Here is a 21,119-nt window from a genome sequence, read left to right as displayed (position 1 = left end):
ACTATTAATGAAGATGATGTTCTATCGTTTCCACATTATAGCAGCCGGATGGATTTCCAACCAATATCACACAGGCAGTATAGTTCTTTACACTGTAAGTTTCAGTTTTAAAAAAAAGACAACTATTAGTTACCACCACATTGAGCATATTCACTTAACATTTCAGGGTGATGGTTTGAGTTTGTAGTTACATTGAAAAAAACAACAATAAAATGTATATTCCTGCATTCGCTATTCAAAACTATATAACATTTGCTTTAAAACTAACTCTATCCATGAAATGCTGGTGTTTTTAATGAGTTTTCTCTTAATGAGTATGTCAATTGCGATGCTGTTAGTGCATTCAGTGCATATTGTTTGCTCAGTACTGTTACTATACAGTGCCTTGCGAAAGTATTCGGCCCCCTTGAACTTTGCGACCTTTTGCCACATTTCAGGCTTCAAACATAAAGATATAAAACTGTATTTTTTTGTGAAGAATCAACAACAAGTGGGACACAATCATGACGTGGAACGACATTTATTGGATATTTCAAACATTTTTAACAAATCAAAAACTGAAAAATTGGGCGTGCAAAATTATTCAGCCCCCTTAAGTTAATACTTTGTAGCGCCACCTTTTGCTGCGATTACAGCTGTAAGTCGCTTGGGGTATGTCTCTATCAGTTTTGCACATCGAGAGACTGAAATTTTTTCCCATTCCTCCTTGAAAAACAGCTTGAGCTCAGTGAGGTTGGATGGAGAGCATTTGTGAACAGCAGTTTTCAGTTCTTTCCACAGATTCTCGATTGGATTCAGGTCTGGACTTTGACTTGGCCATTCTAACACCTGGATATGTTTATTTTTGAACCATTCCATTGTAGATTTTGCTTTATGTTTTGGATCATTGTCTTGTTGGAAGACAAATCTCCGTCCCAGTCTCAGGTCTTTTGCAGACTCCATCAGGTTTTCTTCCAGAATGGTCCTGTATTTGGCTCCATCCATCTTCCCATCAATTTTAACCATCTTCCCTGTCCCTGCTGAAGAAAAGCAGGCCCAAACCATGATGCTGACACCTCCATGTTTGACAGTGGGGATGGTGTGTTCAGGGTGATGAGCTGTGTTGCTTTTACGCCAAACATAACGTTTTGCATTGTTGCCAAAAAGTTCAATTTTGGTTTCATCTGACCAGAGCACCTTCTTCCACATGTTTGGTGTGTCTCCCAGGTGGCTTGTGGCAAACTTTAAACAACACTTTTTATGGATATCTTTAAGAAATGGCTTTCTTCTTGCCACTCTTCCATAAAGGCCAGTTTTGTGCAATATATGACTGATTGTTGTCCTATGGACAGAGTCTCCCACCTCAGCTGTAGATCTCTGCAGTTCATCCAGAGTGATCATGGGCCTCTTGGCTGCATCTCTGATCAGTCTTCTCCTTGTATGAGCTGAAAGTTTAGAGGGACGGCCAGGTCTTGGTAGATTTGCAGTGGTCTGATACTCCTTCCATTTCAATATTATCGCTTGCACAGTGCTCCTTGGGATGTTTAAAGCTTGGGAAATCTTTTTGTATCCAAATCCGGCTTTAAACTTCTTCACAACAGTATCTCGGACCTGCCTGGTGTGTTCCTTGTTCTTCATGATGCTCTCTGCGCTTTTAACGGACCTCTGAGACTATCACAGTGCAGGTGCATTTATACGGAGACTTGATTACACACAGGTGGATTGTATTTATCATCATTAGTCATTTAGGTCAACATTGGATCATTCAGAGATCCTCACTGAACTTCTGGAGAGAGTTTGCTGCACTGAAAGTAAAGGGGCTGAATAGTTTTGCACGCCCAATTTTTCAGTTTTTGATTTGTTAAAAAAGTTTGAAATATCCAATAAATGTCGTTCCACTTCATGATTGTGTCCCACTTGTTGTTGATTCTTCACAAAAAAATACAGTTTTATATCTTTATGTTTGAAGCCTGAAATGTGGCAAAAGTTCGCAAAGTTCAAGGGGGCCGAATACTTTCGCAAGGCACTGTATGTGTGTTTATTCCACCATCACTCCCAATCAGTGTAGGATTAATAATGCCTGTGGTATTTCATCAGAATTGTCTGGCTGTAAAGTTGAATCATCTTTACCAGAGGTGGCTTCCACCACTCCCTCTCTCGGATCACTCTCACTCCCCACTGGACTAAGAGTGGGCTTCATGCCTCAGATCCCTCTGGTCCTATTTGATGTTGCTTCCTTGGCCCCATGGCTCATTATGGCATTGTTTTTATACACTCACAACACAAGCAGGTGGCAGCCTGCAATGCACTGGGCTTTTGACTGGGAAAGGTTGTTTTGAATTTGTTTCGTCATTTGAGGTGTGTGTGTGTGGAGGGGGGGGGGGGGACTTTTTGAGGACAAAGGGCTGGATGCACTAATGGTCAGCACTCCACTGCTGATTTTGTTGACCTAACCATCTGATCCACTCACTAAATGAGACAATGAATTTACCTGAGATTATAAATTACTCTCCAAATTGCACCTCAAGCATGAAAGTGCTGTGCTAATGACAATGCGCATGTCAAAGTCACACACCACCTGCAGTGTAAAATATTATGTGGATTCCAAGGTCTAAAATGTCTAAGTGCTATTTGCGTCAGTTTTTGAACTTACAAACCATATGGCTATTAGCTCCAATTGGCTTATAGGCAGCATTCTTGATATCAGCCTCCTGTTATATCAAATTCAGAATAGCTTATTTTGCTCATGTGGAGTAGTCATTCACCTAGGCGACATTTATTTATTGAATATGAATTTCATTTCAAACTGGTTAGATGGGGTGGGTAGGGTAAATTAGTTATTTAACTTTTATTTAACTAGGAAAGTCAGTTAAGAACAAATTATTTATTTACAATGACGGCCTACCCTGGCCAAACCCGGACGACCCTGGGCCAATTGTGCGCTGCCCAATGGGACTCCAAATCACGGCCGGAGGTGATACAGCCTTAGACCGCTGCGCCACTTGGGAGCCCAATAGAGCTAGAGACACCGTATTTTATTACAAATAACATATATATCATATACCATTAGAAACTGTAATTACTTTTCTAGGGTAAATGAGTTTAAATGAAATAGACAGAGAACAGAACTACCGCGATGTCAATTTTGTACCTGCCGGTGGGAGTAAAATAGCCTTGGGACAGAAGTAACATTTGGCGAGAAGTGCACAAAAGTCTTATCTTCATGTTTCTGGTTTGTTATGGTCTTTACTTTCAACAAATGTACTATCAGCCATCATTTCATGTTTGTGCCGATTTGAATAATTAATGCTATGGGTTAGAAATGTATGAAAATGAACCATCAACATAGCAATGCTGCACAACCACAATATTTTGCCTTACAATATTAATCAGACTAAAATGGATCACATAATAGCTACATTAACCATCATTTTCTCATCTCACTTTAATGGGAATGTAGTAGGATATGTTTTTTACCATTTTCAATGACTGTTCATGCTTAGATTTACCAATCAGGTGCACTCCAGCTGTCCTTGTCATGCACACTCCTCGTGTGATAGAATAAACGTCTTAATTCTCTTTACAAACTGCAAACGTATCATGCTTGTCACATTTACATGGCTTGATATAAGCTAATTGACCCCCAGATTCATAAAGATATATATTTTAACCACTAACCTGTCGATAAAAGCTTATGTGAGAAGCTGAGCCATCAAGTCAATTGATTAAGGAATAATTCTAATTGATGTCATATACAATTTTCAAACATTCAGTCAGTCAGTTAATGTTTTGCTAACATTATAAAAGCAATATGAACTAGAGGAGACAATGGCCTGTGCTTGAACGTTTATTTGATTTTATTAAAAGTCATTAGTTTACAGTGTGTTAGTGTCTTCCCAACCGTCTCCCCTGTAGCTTCTCCCAGGCTAACACCCAAGACTTGAAGCCTATGCTGTCATTTAGTCACTAGATGGGTTAAGAAAATGACATATTTTTGGACCTTTAAATAACTCAACACAACTCTACAAACAAAAACACTTCCTGGTCCGTTTTTTACATACATTGCTCATAACCACTTTTTGTTGATAACTCTGCGAAACATGGTGGGACTAGGCTGTTTCTTTGCAGTGAGCTCATCCTCCACATTAGGAACGTGCTGACTTGACTACATCATTTTAGCTTCTGTGTTATCTGAGAAAATGGGCGTGTTACTTTCGCCACGTGTTACTTTTGTCCCGGCTCTCCCTGACAAAGGACATCCGCTTTGATTCAGTAGAATTCTGTGGTTACAAGTCTTTGACAGTGAGGCTAAGTAAGATTCTTTCCAATATAAAATGACATACTTTTTTAATCCTTGATGATTTTAACAATATAATTTAGAAGTGGAGATGTTTTGCCTAATAGAGTGTTATGAATAGTCAAAATGGTCACAACCCGTCTGAAATAAAATGATTCAGCTTTTCTGATCATTTCTGTTTACCCCTGCCTTGCCATGCCTGCCCTATACATTCACATTAATACGCGATGTTGACATCCACAGGATATGCCATCAACTTATTAATGTCCTGCAGTATTGCCACCTATCCTAAATGCACATCTCATTTTGGAATTCCAAGAATTCTAACTATTTCCCTGAAATGTTTATTGCAAAAGTGGATAATGTCTACAATTTTTTTTCTGAGGTCTTTGCTGATTTCTTTTGATTTTCCCATGATGTCAAGCAAAGAGGCACTGAGTTTGAAGGTAGGCCTTGAAATACATCCACAGGTACACCTCCAATTAACTCAAATGATGTCAATTAGCCTATCAGAAGCTTCTAAAGCCATCATTTTCTGGAATTTTCCAAGCTGTTTAAAGGCACAGTCAACTTAGTGTATGTAAACTTCTGACCCACTGGAATTGTGATACAGTGGAATATAAGTGAAATAATCTTTCTGTAAACAATTGTTGGAAAGATTACTTGTGCCATTTACAAAGTAGATGTCCTAACCGTCTTGCCAAAACTATAGTTTGTTAACAAGAAATTTGTGGAGTGGTTGAAAAGTGCGTTTTAATGACTCCAACCTAAGTGTATGTAAACTTCCGACTTCAACTGTATATAGGCATGTCAAATTAAATATTAAGCCACTGATAGCTGTTCAGAGGTAACTATGACAAAACTGAGCCTTGTGCTTTATTCCCTTACAGCTGACCTCTCTTGCTCTAGATTCTGACCGAGTGGGCATTTAGCATACTGCAGATACTGTATAGATGACTGTTTTGGTGATTGGTTATAAGCTTTGTCCTTGCATTTTTTATATAGAGCCTTGACATCTTACATTATGTGTCATTGAATTATAGTTATGTCTGTACACAATTTCCAATCTCTTCCTGTGCTCACAGCTGCAGTAGAGCACCCCTCTTGCCCCCCTGGCCCCGGCACTGCTGTTCTCACCTTTCCCACACTCTCTCATCACACCCTCTGTCCAGCTCTAATGGGAGATCAGACGAATTCTGATCTCACTTAGAAACTGTGAATCAGAGGGAGAAAAGTCCAAATGATTAAATAAATCTGAATCTGTTCATAAAATACAATTTTGGTTTCAATGCATTTGATTTAAATCAGCATCCCTTTTGATTTAAACACAACTTTAATGTAAGAAGTGGTCAGAAAGGGAATGTTTGGACCTGAATGCCCAAACATTTAGGAGATAAAGATACTCAAAGTTGAGCCATTTTGATACTTTACCATACCATGAGACATCCATGTCTTCATCCCTGGAAAATAAGTTTGATATAATTTAAAAGATCACACAGTGTTGTCAATCAATTGTATTATTTAAAAAATATATGTATATAAAGGAATACAAATTGTAATTTACAAACTTTAACATAAATGATTGAAAACACATAAACTCAGATTTCTTTTTTCTCCATATTTGCATATGTTGCAGCTTACACTATTTCACATCAGCTGAGGTTTTGTGTTGTGCCCACCATCGGTTAAGACAAGACATACTCTTGAATACAGATTGGGTGTCATTTCAATCATAGAAATATAATTCATATGTAACGGCTGTCGTTGGTGGAAGAAGGTGAGGACCAAGGTGCAGCGTGGTAAGTGTTCATGATGTTTAATAAAATAAACAGAACACTAAATGACCAAAAACAACAAAGAGCTTGAACGACACGAAACAGTTCTGTATGGTAAACACCGACACAGAAAACAACTACCCACAAAACATTGTGGCAAAACAGGCTACCTAAGTATGGTTCTCAATCAGAGACAACGATCGACAGCTGCCTCTGATTGGGAACCATACCAGGCCAAACATAGAAATACAAAACATAGAACAAAAACATAGAATGCCCACCCCAACTCATGCCCTGACCACACTAAAACAGAGACATAAAAAAGGAACTACGGTCAGGATGTGACATCATAGAATGGACCTATCTCTTCAGACCATTGCAATGTAGCTGGTACACTATTAACATTTAAATTGAATTGACATTTTAACAACTAATTAATTACTATACCACAGATCCACCCGTTGTATGTCAACTTAAATGGTCAAGTCTATTCTATTATATATATTAGTATGATTTAAATAGGTGTCCTATGGAGGATTGACAATAACATTTAAAACAACAGATATATCCATTCAAGTCAATATTCTCTGACGTGTGGACCTCCAACCATCTTTGTGGTATCATTTGAAAGTTCACATTATATTTATATTCCCATTTTAGTACATTTATCAGCCAAAACATAGCACCCACTTTGTATTCAAGAGCATGTTATGTCAAAACCGATGGCAGGCACAACACAAAAACCTTAGATAATGTAAAGTAGGTTCTAAGCTACAGCATGTGAATATGAATGTTATGCTTTTGTAGATAATTGAATTGTTAAAATGTCATTTTAAAAATAAATAAATACAATTCTCTAGAAATGATCTTATTGTTTGACAACCCTGTTTGTAAGCTTTTAAATTATATTAGTCTCAACCGTTTATCTTTTCCAGTGATGAAGACATGGATGTTTCATGGTATGGTGGGGTATGCAAAATGGGTCAACTTGGAGCACCTTTATCTCTTGAATGTTTTGGCATTCAGGTCCAAAAAGTCACTTTCTGGGCACTTCTACAATGGCAAGGTTTGTGGTCACATAGGTGCTAATAAAGAATACTAGTAAATAACAAAGAGGTCTGCACACTCTTTAAGCTCCCAATTCACCACTTTATTGCTTATGTTTCCATTTGAAACTAATCTTCGCCAGGTCAAACAAAAAAAAACGAAGAAGATCGGTTTCGGATGTAAACGTAGTCAATAAAGCAGAGAATTGGGAGCTTAAAGAGTGTGCGGGCCTTCTTGTTCTTTACAACACCTCTACAATGGGCAAATATGTATGGAAGGTTTCGTTCAAGTCAAAAGGGGTGATTCAATTCAAATGGATTTACCCTTTTCACTATTTCTATAGAACCACATGAATAGCTGATGCACTTGATGGTAGTAGTATTGCACCTGAGGCCTCAATGTGAGGAGTCCTATAGAATGCCAGCCAGAGGCAATCACGTTTCATTTTGATCATGGACTATGGTCCAGATTGTCAGTCAGCTTCTGTGTGAGGTGTTGGTCATTTTTCCCCTTCTAAGTCAGTGGCTTATAGCTAACCATGTTTATTTTTAGCAGAAGATCAACTTGCTTATGTGACATGCCTTGCATAATGTTAATTTCATCCGAGCAATTGCTCTGTGTTTGTCAATTATCATGTGGACAATGAAGCTCGGCAGTTATACTATGATAGTTTTGATGAATTTGAAGTCCACTAGTCCTTTCTCAATGGTTTAACCCCTTTAGAAAATAGAAAAAAAATACAGGCCTCAAGCATTAGGTTCATGGTCACCTCATGGTCCTGTATGGCTCAGTTGGTAGAACATTGCTCTTGCACTGCCAAGGTTGTGGGTTTGATTCCCGTGCCCACCCACATGTAAAATGTATGCACACATGACTGACTGACTGTAAGTCACTTAGGATAAAAGTGTTTGCTAAAAAGCATATATTATATTACTTATGTTAAAATGTCAGGAAACACCTTATCAGAGTGTATGTAGTGGCAATAGAGAGAGGCAGAAGATAATAGGAACTCAGATACTTATTGAATGATGCTGTTGACTAATTCTGTACTGTTTGTGCATATGTTTTTGTTGTTTTCTAAAAGCCTTTACTATATTCCTAAAGGTTTGAGGGTGGCAGCGACCACATGTACCCCATGGAGTTCTTCTTCCCGCCCCAGAGGACCTGTCTGATCTGTGCAGAAGAGGCATCCGGCTGCCACTATGGAGCACTCACCTGTGGCAGCTGCAAAGTGTTCTTCAAGAGAGCCGCAGAAGGTAAGACTTAATGAAGTAATATGCCGTTGCACCTCTCCACACAGAAGACAGAGCAGAGCATTAATGGTGGAAATGGGATCCATATGTCAGAGCCACCTCTCATGCTTTTTGGAAATAATGTCTTTATGTATTACACTGAACAAAAACGTACAGTGCATTCAGAAAGTATTCAGATCCCTTTACTTTTTTCACATTTTGTTACGTTACAGTTTTATTCTAAAGTTGATTTAATTTTTTTTTTGAAATCATCAATCTACACACAATACCCCATAATGACAAAGCAAAAACAGGTTTAGAATATTTATATATATATATATATACAGTATATATATATACAGTATATATATATATATATATACAGTATATATATATATAAAACTTAATTACATAAGTATTTAGACTCTTTGATATGAGACTCGAAATTGAGCTCAGGTACATCCTGTTTCCATTGATCATCCTTGAGATTTTTCTACAACTTGATTGGAGTCCACCTGTGGTAAATGTAATTGATTGGACATGATTTGGAAAGGCACACACCTGTCTATATACGGTCCCACATTTGACAGTGCATGTCACAGCAAAAACAAATCCATGAGGTCGAAATAATTGTCCGTAGAGCTCAGAGACAGGATATTTGTCAAGGCACAGATCTGAAGAAGGGTATCAAAACATTTCTGTGACATTGAAGGTCCCCAAGAACACAGTGGCCTCTGTCATTCTTAAAAGGAAGAAGTTTGGAACCACCAAGACCCTTCCAAGAGCTGGCCGCCTGGCCAAACTGAGAAGTCAGGGGAGAAAGGCCTTGGTCAGGTAGGTGACCAAGAACCCGATGGTCACTCTGAAAGAGCTCCAGAGTTCCTCTGTGGAGATGGGATAAACTTTCAGAAGGACAACCATCTCTGCAGCACTCCATCAATAAGGTCTTTATGGTAGGGTGGCCAGACTTAAGCCACTCCTCAGTAAAAGGCACATGACAGCCCGCTTGGAGTTTGCCAAAAGGCACCTAAAGGACACTCAGACCATGAGAAACAAAATTCTCTGGTCTGATGAAACCAAGATTGAACGCGTTGGCCTGAATGCCAAGCATCACATCTGGAGGAAACCTGGCACCATCCCTACAGTGAAGCATGGTGGTGGCAGCATCATGCTGTGGGGATGTTTATCAGCGGCAGGGACTTTGAGACTAGTCAGGATCGAGGGAAAGATGAACAGAGCAAAGTACAGAGAAATCCTTGATGAAAACCTGCTCCAGAGCGCTCAGGACCTCAGACTGGGGTGAAGGTTCACCTTCCAACAGGACAACGACCTTAAGCACAGAGCCAATACAATGCAGGAGTGGCTTCGGGACAAGTCTCTGAATGTCCTTGAGTGGCCTAGCCAGAGCCCAGACTTGAACCTGATCGGAGAGACCTGAAAATAGCTGTGCATCGACGCTCCCCATCCAACCTGACAGAGCTTGAGAGGATCTGCAGAGAAGAATTGGAGAAACTTTCCAAATACAGGTGTGCCAAGCTTGCAGCTTCATATCCAAGAAACTCGAGGCCAAAGGTGTTTCAATTAAGTACTGAGTAAAGGGTCTGAATACTTAGGTAAATGTAATATTTCAGTTAATTCCTTTTTTTAATACAAATAATGTCTAAAAACCTGTTTTTGCTTCTTCATTATGGGGTATTGTGTGTAGATTGATGAGGGGAAAAAAATATATCAATTTTAGAATAAGGCTATAACTTAACAACATGTGGAAAATGTCCAGGTGTCTGAATACTGTAAATGCAATATGAAACAATTTCAGCGATTTTACTGAGTTACAGTTCATATAAGGAAATCAATCAATTGAAATAAATAATTTGGCGCTAATCTATGGATTTCACATTACTGGGCAGGGGTGCAGCCATGAGTGGCCCTGGGTGGTCATAGGCCCACCCACTTGGGTGCCAGGCCCAGCCAATTAGAATCCGTTTTTTCCCCACAAGGGCTTTATTATATCCAGAAATACTCCTCAGTTTCATCAGCTGTCCAGGTGGCTGGTCTTAGACGATCCGGCAGGTGAAGAAGCTGGATGTTGCAGTCCTGGGCTGGTGTAGTTACATGTGGTCTGCGGTTGGACGTACTGCCAAATTCTCTAAAACAACGTTGGAGGCGGCTTATGGTAGAGAAATGAACATTCAATTCTCTAACAGCTCTGGTGGACATTCCTGCAGTCAGTATGCCAATTGTATGCTCCCCCAAAACTTGAGACATCTGTGGCATTGTGTTGAGTGACAAAACTGCACATTTTAGATTTCTCTTTTATTGTCCCCAGGACAAGGTCCACCTCACAATGATCATGCTGTTTAATCAGCTTATTGATATGCCACATCTGTCAGGTGGATAGATTTACTTGGCAAGGGAGAAATGCTCACTAACAGGAATGTAAACAAATTTGTGCATCAAATTTGAGAGGAATAAGCTTTTTGTGCGTGTGGAACATTTCTGGGATCTTTTCTTTCAGCTCATGAAACTTGAGACGAACACTTTTACATGTTGCGTTTATATTTCTGTTCAGTATACGTGTAAATTATGTCATAAGGAAAATTGTTAAATGTATTTCAAAGGAAAATTCCCATGGTCCATAGTATGGTTGATTTGGAATATGTCAACAGAAATATATGTCATTTTTTTACAAAATTGCCTAAAGTTACATTAATCCTAGCCTACTCCTCTGGGAAATCAGATTTAAACACAAACATTCTGAGCTACCAAGGCAAGTTAATCAGGCTTTGACTGACAATTATATCTAATCCATTACTATTTCAGTAAAATGGCAGTTTTGGATGCTAAATATTTTTGGATGCAATATAGTTTCTCTTTAATTGACCATGCTCTGCCATAAAAATAACAGAAAACACCAGCTAAAATGCTGCCTTCCAGCTCCTAGGTATTCATTTGTTTTGTTCAGTATTTTCTTTTCTTAATTGAACTGTGAGTGGAAGCCGCATAATTGCCATCAAACCATGCCATGTAAAATTATAGATTTGATTATTTCAATGTGCTACTTATAGAGCATGTCAATGTACTCTCCAACAAAAGTGTGTACACTGAGGAGATTTTATAGTTTAAGCTCCTTCTTTTTATGATCATCACACTGGACATGAGATAAGCAAGAGAGCAAAATGTATAACTGTTCCTGCTGTAATCATTCATGATGTAACTAACAACCATGTTACAACTTACAACCATGACGTACCTTTCTTAATCATTCAAAGTAGAATTTCATATTCTAAATCTTATCTTTGTTTGCATCTTTGTTAGGGAAACAGAAATACCTGTGTGCCAGCAGAAATGACTGCACTATCGATAAGCTGAGAAGGAAGAACTGCCCATCATGTCGACTGAGGAGGTGTTTTGAAGCTGGGATGACCCTCGGAAGTAAATACAACTATTATGTCAATTTCTTAAGTCAATGAGAAATAATCAAAGTACTTAGCCATCCATCCATACATCCACCCACTGATTGATAATCATGGACAAAAGTTTGTGAATGTACAGTTACATACATTCACCAGCCAGTTTATTAGGTTCACGAAAACATATCGCTCCTACAGACAGTGAGTCACATGGCTGTGGGTTGCTATATAAAGCAGGCAGACAGGCATTGAAGCATTCAGTTACTGTTCAATTGAACGTTAGAATGGGCGTGTTGCGTGGTATCATCGTCGGTGCCGGGGGCGCCGGATCCAGTATCTTAGAAACAGCCGCCCTCCTAGGCTTTTAACGCCCGATAGTGTCTAGGGTTTACCGAGAACGGTGCGACAAACAAAAACATTCAGTCAATGAAAACAGCTTGTTGAGGTCAAAGGAGAATAGCAAGAATCGTGCAAGATAACAGGCGGGCTACAGACAGACAAATAATGGCGCAGTACAACACTGGTGTGCAGAACAGCATCTCGGAACACACAACTCGTCGATCCTTGTCATGGATGGGCTATTGCAGCAGACAACCACACCGGGTTCCTCTCCTATCAGCTAAAATCAAGAAGAAGCGGCTCCAATGCTAGACAATTGAGGAGTGGAAAAACATTGACTTGAACATTACAGCGAGTTCAGTTTACTTGTGTGGCCTGCACAGTCCACAGACCTCAACCCAATAGCATAGCTGCGGGAAGTAGGGGTGCTGAGGGAACTGAAAAAATACAATAGAAATAGTGCACTTGGCCTTTATTATTCCCCACAGCACCCCCACCCAGCGGCCATGCCCAATAGAGTATCTTTGGGATGAGATGGAACGGGCTGTTCGCAGCATGAATGTACCACTGTCCAATCTACAGCAACTGCGTGATGCCATCGCATCAGCATGGAACAACACACCTTGTAAAATGTCTCCAATTTTTCAAGCGGTTCTGGAGGCAAAGGGTGTCTGACCCGGTACTAGATGGCCCTACCTAATAAACTGGCCAGTGAGTGAATATGGGCCATTCTACAGAAGTGGTGCAAATTGGGGGTTGAAAAAAAGCACATTTGTATCCTATTTTTCCCTTAACTTTCAGCACGTCTTCCAACATACAGTGCCTTCAGAATGTATTCACACCCCTGACTTTTTCCACATTTTGTTATGTTATAGCCTGAATTTAAAATTGATTAAATTGAGATGTTTGCCTCTGGCTTACACACAATAACCCATAATGTCAAAGTGGAATAACTTATTATTATTATTTTTAACAAATTCATTAAAAAAAGAAAAGCTGAAATGCCTTGAGCCAATAAGTATCCGAGTATTCCTTTGTTATGGCAAGCCTAAATAAGTTCAGGAGTAAAAATTTGCTTAAACCCTCTTGGTGTTAGGGGGCAGTATTTTCATTTTTGGAAGAAAAAAAACGTTCCCGTTTTAAATGGGATATGTTGTCAGGAAAAGATGCTAGAATATGTGTATAATTGACAGCTTTGGATAGAAAACACTCTAACGTTTCCAAAACTGTAAAGGTATTGTCTGTGAGTATAACAGAACTGATGTTGCAGGCGAAAGCCTGAGACAAATCCAATCCGGAAGTGCTACAGGTTTTGAAAGCGCTGCGTTCCAATGACTCCCTATTCAGCTGTGAATGTACCATCAACGAGTTTACGCTTTCTACGTATTCCACAAGGTGTCTACAGCATTGTGACGTAGTTTTACGCATTTCTGTTGAAGAATAGCCGTAGGCGGCCACATTGCATAAGTGGTCACATGGTGGCTCCGAGAGAGATTCTCGGGTAAAATACAGAGGTAGCCATTACTCCAATCGGTCCTAGTGAAAAACGAATTGTCCCGACGGATATATTATCGAATAGATATTAGAAAAACACCTTGAGGATGGATTCTAAACAACGTTTGCCATGTTTCTGTCAATATTAAGAGCTAATTTGGAATATTTTTCGGCGTTGTGGTGACCACAATTTCCGGGCGATTTCTCAGCCAAACGTGAAGAACAAAAATTAACTTTGGCTGTCTACCTGGGAGTCTCGTGAGTGAAAACATCCGAAGTTCATCAAAGGTAAACTATTTAATTTGATTGCTTTTCTGATTTCCGTGACAAGGTTGCCTGCTGCTAGCAAGGCATAATGCTATGCTAGGCTATGATAAACTTACACAAATGCTTGTCTAGCGTTGGCTGTAAAGCATATTTTGAAAATCTGAGATGACAGGGTGATTAACAAAAGGCTAAGCTGTGTTCCAATATATTTCACTTGTGATTATCATGAATAGGAAGATTTTCTAGAAAGATTTATGTCCGTTGCGTTATGCTAATTAGTGTCAGATGAGTTTGTGGATGAATCTGTGTTTGAAATGTACTGCTCGACTGAGGGACCTTACAGATAATTGTATTTGTGGGGTACAGAGATGAGGTACTCATTAAAAAAATCATGTTAAAATTTACTATTGCACACAAAGTGAGTCCGTGCCACTTATTATGTGACTTGTTAACCTATAGTGACACCCCATCCCGTGAACGGGACCGTTGTCATCACTATGGATGGTGTATCAATACACCCAGTCACTACAAAGGTGCAGGCATCCTTCTTAACTCAGTTGCCAAAGAGGATGCAAACTGCTCAGGGACTTCATCATTAGGCCAATGGTGACTATATAGTTACAGAGTTTAATGGCTGTGATAGGAGAAAACTGAGGATGGATCAACAACATTGTAGTTATAGTACTCCACAATACTAACCAAATTTACAGAGTGAAAAGAAGGAAGCCTGTACAGAATATAAATATTGCAAAGCATGCATCCTGTTTGCAACAAGGCACTAAAGTAATACTGCAAAAAAAATGTGGCAAAGCAATTAACGTTTTGTCCTGAATACAAAGTGTTATGTTTGGGGCAAATCCAACACAACACCTTACTGAGTACCACTCTCCATATTTTCAAGCATAGTGGTGGTTGCATCATCTTATGAGTATGCTTGTAATCATTAAGGACTGGGGAGTTTTTCATGATAAAAAAATAAACGGATTGAAGCACAGGCAAAAAAGCAGAGGAAAACTTGGTTCAGTCTACTTTCCACCAGACACTGGGAGATGACTACCTTTCTGCATATTTTAAATATTTACCTGAATTCCTTACCACTCCACTAAATTTGTTCCATACTGGAACATAGTAAAAAAGTTGCAATAAAGGGAGAACCAGTAGGGATCACTGTGATTAACCTTTTATTACAGATACTTTTCGAAATTGAATTTTCATACAAAATTTACATTTTTTTTAACCTGATTTTCAAAACCTAGAGAAATATAATCTCTATTGTTCTCTGTAAAATAGTTAATGTTGATTGTATGAATCTGAAACTTGTTTATCGATTGAATTAGTTATGCATCTAAATTATATTGTTAGACGTTTAATTATTCCTTTACCTATGTTTATTTTGGCAAAATAAGAGGTGTTTCGGTATGAAGTGTCAATCACATAAATAAATACATCTAGGACTCTAGATGGATGTAACTTGTTTTAGTATAGACATTGCCAAGACCAAGACCACTAGATCAAGAGTCCGTGGGCCCTTTCTTCAATTGTAAGATACTCAAGTAGAGTAAACTTGAGTAGAGTGCAGGAGAGCACAGTACATTAGAGTGCAGTAGAGTATGGTACAGTACAGTAGAGTAGGGTACAGTACAATATAGTACAGCACAATACAATACAGTAGAGTACAGTGAATTACAGTACAGTATAACACATTATAGACATCCACATTTTGGCCAAATAGATGTCAATGTTTGGGCTCTTGAAGGGTTGGAGCCCCCCTGCTGACAAAGCATCTCAATACTCTACACTTTTTCTTGAAGCGTGCATTTGTCGACTACCCACATGGTGATCCTCTGTAGCTCAGTTGGTAGAGCATGGTGACTTTAGAATGGAGATGGCCTCAATGATGCTGCCCATGCTGTCACAGACTCCATAATGGCACAGATACAAAGAGGAGATCTCTGTATATCTCTATGGTTTCATTATAGTTTCGGTTGTGGCCGTTTTGGTTTGGGCAATTTTGACATATATTTAACTTTAAACTGCAAATTAAAACTGCAAAAAACAACGATTTTCCATCAAATAGAATCAATGTAGGAACATAGGCGGCATGTGAGTTTCATGTTTGGGGAAGGTAATTTTCACCATAAAAATTCACCTTTCTAATAATGCATTCCATGCATCATCACATTTGTAGACTTATGTAAGATAGCCTACTATTCGTAATGTGATGAGTAGATTGGATACTCATTTAGGCTAATAACATAACTCAATCACTGTTCACAAAAAAGATTGTTCAATGCATGGCCTATAGCGTAGAGTAGGCCTAAGCTATATGCTAGCCTATATCAGACACGCTTCTTCATTCTTTGCACGGGTGTCACGCCCTGAACTTAGAGATCCTTTTCATGTCTCTATTTTGGTTTGGTCCGGGTGTGAGTTGGGGTGGGCATTCTATGTTTTGTGTTTCTATGATTTTCTGTTTTGCCCGGGTATGGTTCTCAATCAGGGACAGTTGTCGTTGATCGTTGTCTCTGATTGGGAACCATACTTAGGTACCATTTTTCCCACCTGTGTTTGTGGGAAATTAACTTTGTTTGATGGCACATAGCCTTAAGCGTCACGGTTTGTTTTGTATTGTTTATGGTTTTGTCGGCGTCATTTAAAAAAATAAAGATAATGTACGCTCACCACGCTGTGCCTTGGTCCTCATCCTTCATCAGCCGTGACAACGGGAAAAATGTGGCCTTTTTATAAATAAATGTTATGCAATTCTACTACACTTTATATGACTGGAGACATTAGCAGAATCTTGTTTAATATGACAAGTTGCAAGGGAGCCTACTCTAATGACACTGACAAACAGATCGATGAAAACAACGTTGTCCATATAATAGGCCTACGAGAAGGGGAGACACAAATAGAATATGATGTCCAGAAATGTGGCACTGACCCAATGATAAAATGTGAATATGCATAGTGCGCACTCACCAGGGATATGGCCAATGCTCTTCACTGGTGCCAATAAGATAGGCTATAGTGTTGTTCACACAATTAAATTGAGAATTTTGATAACTAAAAGCCAGATCAGAGTATTTTCATTGTATTCTCTTTACAGCAATAGCCATTTGCTTTCCAAACTATGTCATCCCGTGATTGTATTTTTAAATATTGCGTTATGCCTGGCTGGGCCTCTACTTTTCACTGACAGTCGCAACTCAACAATAATCGAGTTGTTATTTGCCGTGTAAGCTGCACAATTGGTTCCGCTGCCCTTCCTTTCAACTATAGGCAATGCAATTTAATGCAATTTCTTTTAAAGAAGCTAATGATCCTCTGAGGCCAAATCATGCTTTAGTAGCCTATTTTGATAGGTTTTATTTCTGTATAGACAGGAGTAGGCTAATTAGGCTATATATTTTTTTGTCAATTTAATTCAATTTACTTTAGGGAAAGCTTTCCCTAGCCTTATGGATGAGCCGCCTATGTGTAGGGAGGTAACTTGATATCATGAGGGAATTGCTCATACCACACTTACCGGTAGGACTAGTTATCTCACGAGCTCTGGCAGAGAAGTAGCCTATATGACCTCTTTAAAAGTATCCTAAACGTTCAGTTAAACTATCCATCACCAATAAATGAAGGATCTTCAGAGACAATAGGCTGGTTTATGCTGAGATCAACATGCTTTTATTAGCCTACTAGAATCTCCTACAAAAATAGTTTTGTGATAGGCCTTCAATTAAAACCCTAGACCCACTCCAATTCTCACACCGCCCCAACAGATCCACAGATGACACAATCTCAATTGCACTCCACACTGCCCTTTTCCACCTGGAAAAAAGAACACCTATGTGAGAATGCTGTTCATTGACTACAGCTCAGTGTTCAACACCATAGTGCCTACAAAGCTCATCACTAAGCTAAGGACCCAGGGACTAAGCACCTCCTCTGCAACTGTATCCTGGACTTCCTGACGGGATGCCCCCAGGTGGAAAGGGTAGGCAACAACACATCTGCCACGCTGATCCTCATTACTGGGGCACCTCAGGGGTGTGTGCTTAGTGTCCTCCTGTACTCTCTCTTGTACTCTCTGTTGAAGTCGTGGCCAACCATGACACCAACACCATCACTAAGTTTGTTGACAACAGTGGTAGGCCCGATCACCGACAACGATGGGACAGCCTATGGGGAGAAGGTCAGAGATCTGGCAGTGTGGTGCCAGGACAACAACCTCTCTCTCAATGTGAGCAAGACAAAGGAGCTGATTGTGGACTATAGGAAAAGGAGGGCCTAACAGGCCCCCATTAACATCGACGGGACTGAAGTAGAGCGGGTCGAGAGTTTCAAGTTCCTTGTTGTCCACATCATCAACGAACTATCATGGTCCAAACACACCAAGACAGCTGTGAAGAGGGAAAGACAAAAACGGTTCCCCCTCAGGGGACTGAAAAGATTTGGCATGGGTCCCCAGATCCTCAAAGTTCTACAGCTGCACCATCGAGAGCATCCTAACCGCTTGCATCACCGCCTGGTATGGCAACTGCTCGGCATCCGACCATAAGGTGCTACAGAGGGTAATGCCTACGGCCCAGTACATCACTGGGGCCAAGTTTCCTGACATCCAGGGCCTATATACTAGGTGGTGTCAGAGGAAGACCCCAAAAATTGTCAAAGACTCCAGTCACCCAAGTCAAAGACTGTTCTCTCTGCTACCGCATGGAAGCGGTACCGGAACGCCAAGTCTTGGACCAAAAGGCTCCTTAACAGCTTCTACCCCCAAGCCATAAGACTGCTGAAAAAACTGAACGAATTAAATTGCCACCCGAACTATTCACTTTTACAAATTACCTCGACTAACCTGTACCCCCGCACAATGACTTGGAAAGCGGTACCCCCTGTATATACAGTTGAAGTCAGAAGTTTACATACACTTAGGTTGGAGTCATGAAAACTCGTTTACCAACCACTCCACAAATTTCTTGTTAACAAACTATAGTTTTTGTCAAGTCGGTTAGGACATATTTTGTCAAGTCGGTTAGGACATCTACTTTGTGCATGACACAAGACGTTTTTCCAACAATTGTTTACAGACAGATTATTTCACTTATAATTCACTGTATCACAATTCCAGTGGATCAGAAGTTTACATACATACAAGCTGACTTATGCAAGCTTTACAAGCTGACTGTGCCTTTAAACAGCTTGGAAAATTCCAGAAAATTATGTGGCTTTAGAAGCATCTGATAGGCTAATTGACATAATTTGAGTCAATTGGAGGTGTACCTGTGGATGTATTTCAAGGCCTACCTTCAAACTCAGTGCCTCTTTGCTTGACATCATGGGAACATCAAAAGAAATCAGCCAAGACCTCAGCAATTCTTTTTTAGACCTCCACAAGTCTGGTTCATCCTTGGGAGCAATTTCCAAACGCCTGAAGTTACCACGTTCCTAACAATAGTACGCAAGTATAAACACCATGGGACCACGCAGCTGTCTCCTAGAGATGAACGTACTTTGGTACGAAAAGTGCAAATCAATCCCAGAACAACAGCAAAGGACCTTGTGAAGATGCTGGAGGAAACAGGTACAAAAGTATCTATATCCACAGTATATTGACATAACCTGAAAAGCCGCTCAGCAAAGAAGAAGCCACTGCTCCAAAACCACCATAAAAAAGCCAGACTACGGTTTGCAACTGCACATGGGGACAAAGATGGTACTTTTTGGAGAAATGTCCTCTGGTCTGATGAAAAAATATATAACTGTTTGGTCATAATGTCCATTGTTATGTTTGGAGGAAAAGGGGGAGGCTTGCAAGCCGAAGAACCACATCCCAACCGTGAAGCACGGAGGTGGCTGCATCATGTCGTTGGGGTGCTTTGCTGCAGGAGGGACTGGTACACTTCACAAAATAGATGGCATAATGAGGTAGGAAAATTATCTGGATATATTGAAGAAACATCTCAAGACATCAGTCAGGAAGTTAATGCTTGGTCGCAAATGGGTCTTCCAAATGGACAATTACCCCAAGCAGACTTCCAAAGTTGTGGCAAAATGGCTTAAGGACAACAAGGTCAAGGTATTGGAGTGGCCATCACAAAGCCCTGACCTCAATCCTATAGAACATTTGTGGGCACAGCATGATGCTGGGGCCACCATGCTTTGCAAACATATCTAAAAACAGTTTTTGCTTCGTCATTATGGGACACTGTGTGTAGATTGATGAGAGAAGATGTTTGTTTAATCTATTTGACAGAACTCTGGCAGAGCTTTTTGACAAGAGACGGCGCCGGAGAAGATGGCTGATGTTTTACGTGCTCGTAACCGATTGTGTATTTATGTTAGTTTTTTTGCGTAGTTTGTAACTTATTTTTTTACTTATTTTGTACATAATGTTGCTGCTACCGTCTCTTATGACCGAAAATAACTTCATTAGAACAGCGATTACTCACCACGAACTGGCAGAAGCTTTTTTTTCCTTTAACAAGTCCGACGAGCCCGACGTGAACGACATACTGCTTTCCTGCGAACAAGCCCAAATCCCAGTCATTTGCGTGAAGAGACGACAGAGAAAAAGAGGACGGAGGTCGGGCTGCCTTCTGAGAATTCGTAGGCTGTCGAATACCCCCCCCCTGCCTTCCGTTCAACTAGCTAATGTTCTATCATTGGAAAATATAAAATCGATGACCTACGAGGAAGATTAAACTACCAACGGGACATTAAAAACTGTAATAGCTTATGCTTCATGGAGTCGTGGCTGAATGACGACATTATCAACATACAACTGGTTGGTTATATGCTGTATCGGCAGGATAGAAGAGCGGCGTCTAGTAAGACAAGGGCTATGCATATATGTACACCACCCGATGTCACAGGAAGGCCATAAAGATCATCAAGGACAACAACCACCCGAGCCACTGTCTGTTCACCCCGCTATCATCCAGAAGGCGAGGTCAGTACAGGTGCATCAAAGCAGGGACCGAAAGACTGAAAAACAGCTTCTATCTCAAGGCAATCAGACTGTTAAACAGCCACCACTAACATTGAGTGGCTGCTGCCAACACACTGACTCAACTCCAGCGACTTTAATAATGGGAATTGATGGAAATTATAGGCATTTAGCAAGACACTCCCAATAAAGGAGTGGTTCTGCAGTTGGGGACCACAGACCACTTCTCAGTTCCTATGCTTCCTGGCTGATGTTTTGGTCACTTTTGAATGCTGGCGGTGCTTTCACTCTAGTGGTAGCATGAGATGGAGTCTACAACCAGCATGACCGGTTTGG

The 21,119-nt window shown here is 40.1% G+C and overlaps 1 protein-coding gene across 1 annotated transcript in view; it reads left to right on the top strand.

Annotated features, from left to right (window-relative positions):
• LOC109892591 (androgen receptor) overlaps window positions 1-21,119 on the top strand; it is a 57,695-nt gene that overhangs the window by 5,458 nt on the left and 31,118 nt on the right. Inside the window, exons 2-3 of the mRNA XM_020485237.2 lie at window positions 8,203-8,354; window positions 11,646-11,762. Of these exons, the coding sequence (XP_020340826.1) occupies window positions 8,203-8,354; window positions 11,646-11,762 (269 nt within the window). The remainder of the gene's footprint in view (window positions 1-8,202; window positions 8,355-11,645; window positions 11,763-21,119) is intronic.

The sequence above is a fragment of the Oncorhynchus kisutch genome, linkage group LG6 (assembly GCF_002021735.2).
Source record: "Oncorhynchus kisutch isolate 150728-3 linkage group LG6, Okis_V2, whole genome shotgun sequence".
NCBI lineage: Eukaryota > Metazoa > Chordata > Actinopteri > Salmoniformes > Salmonidae > Oncorhynchus > Oncorhynchus kisutch.
This window is presented reverse-complemented; position numbering and strand designations above follow the sequence as displayed.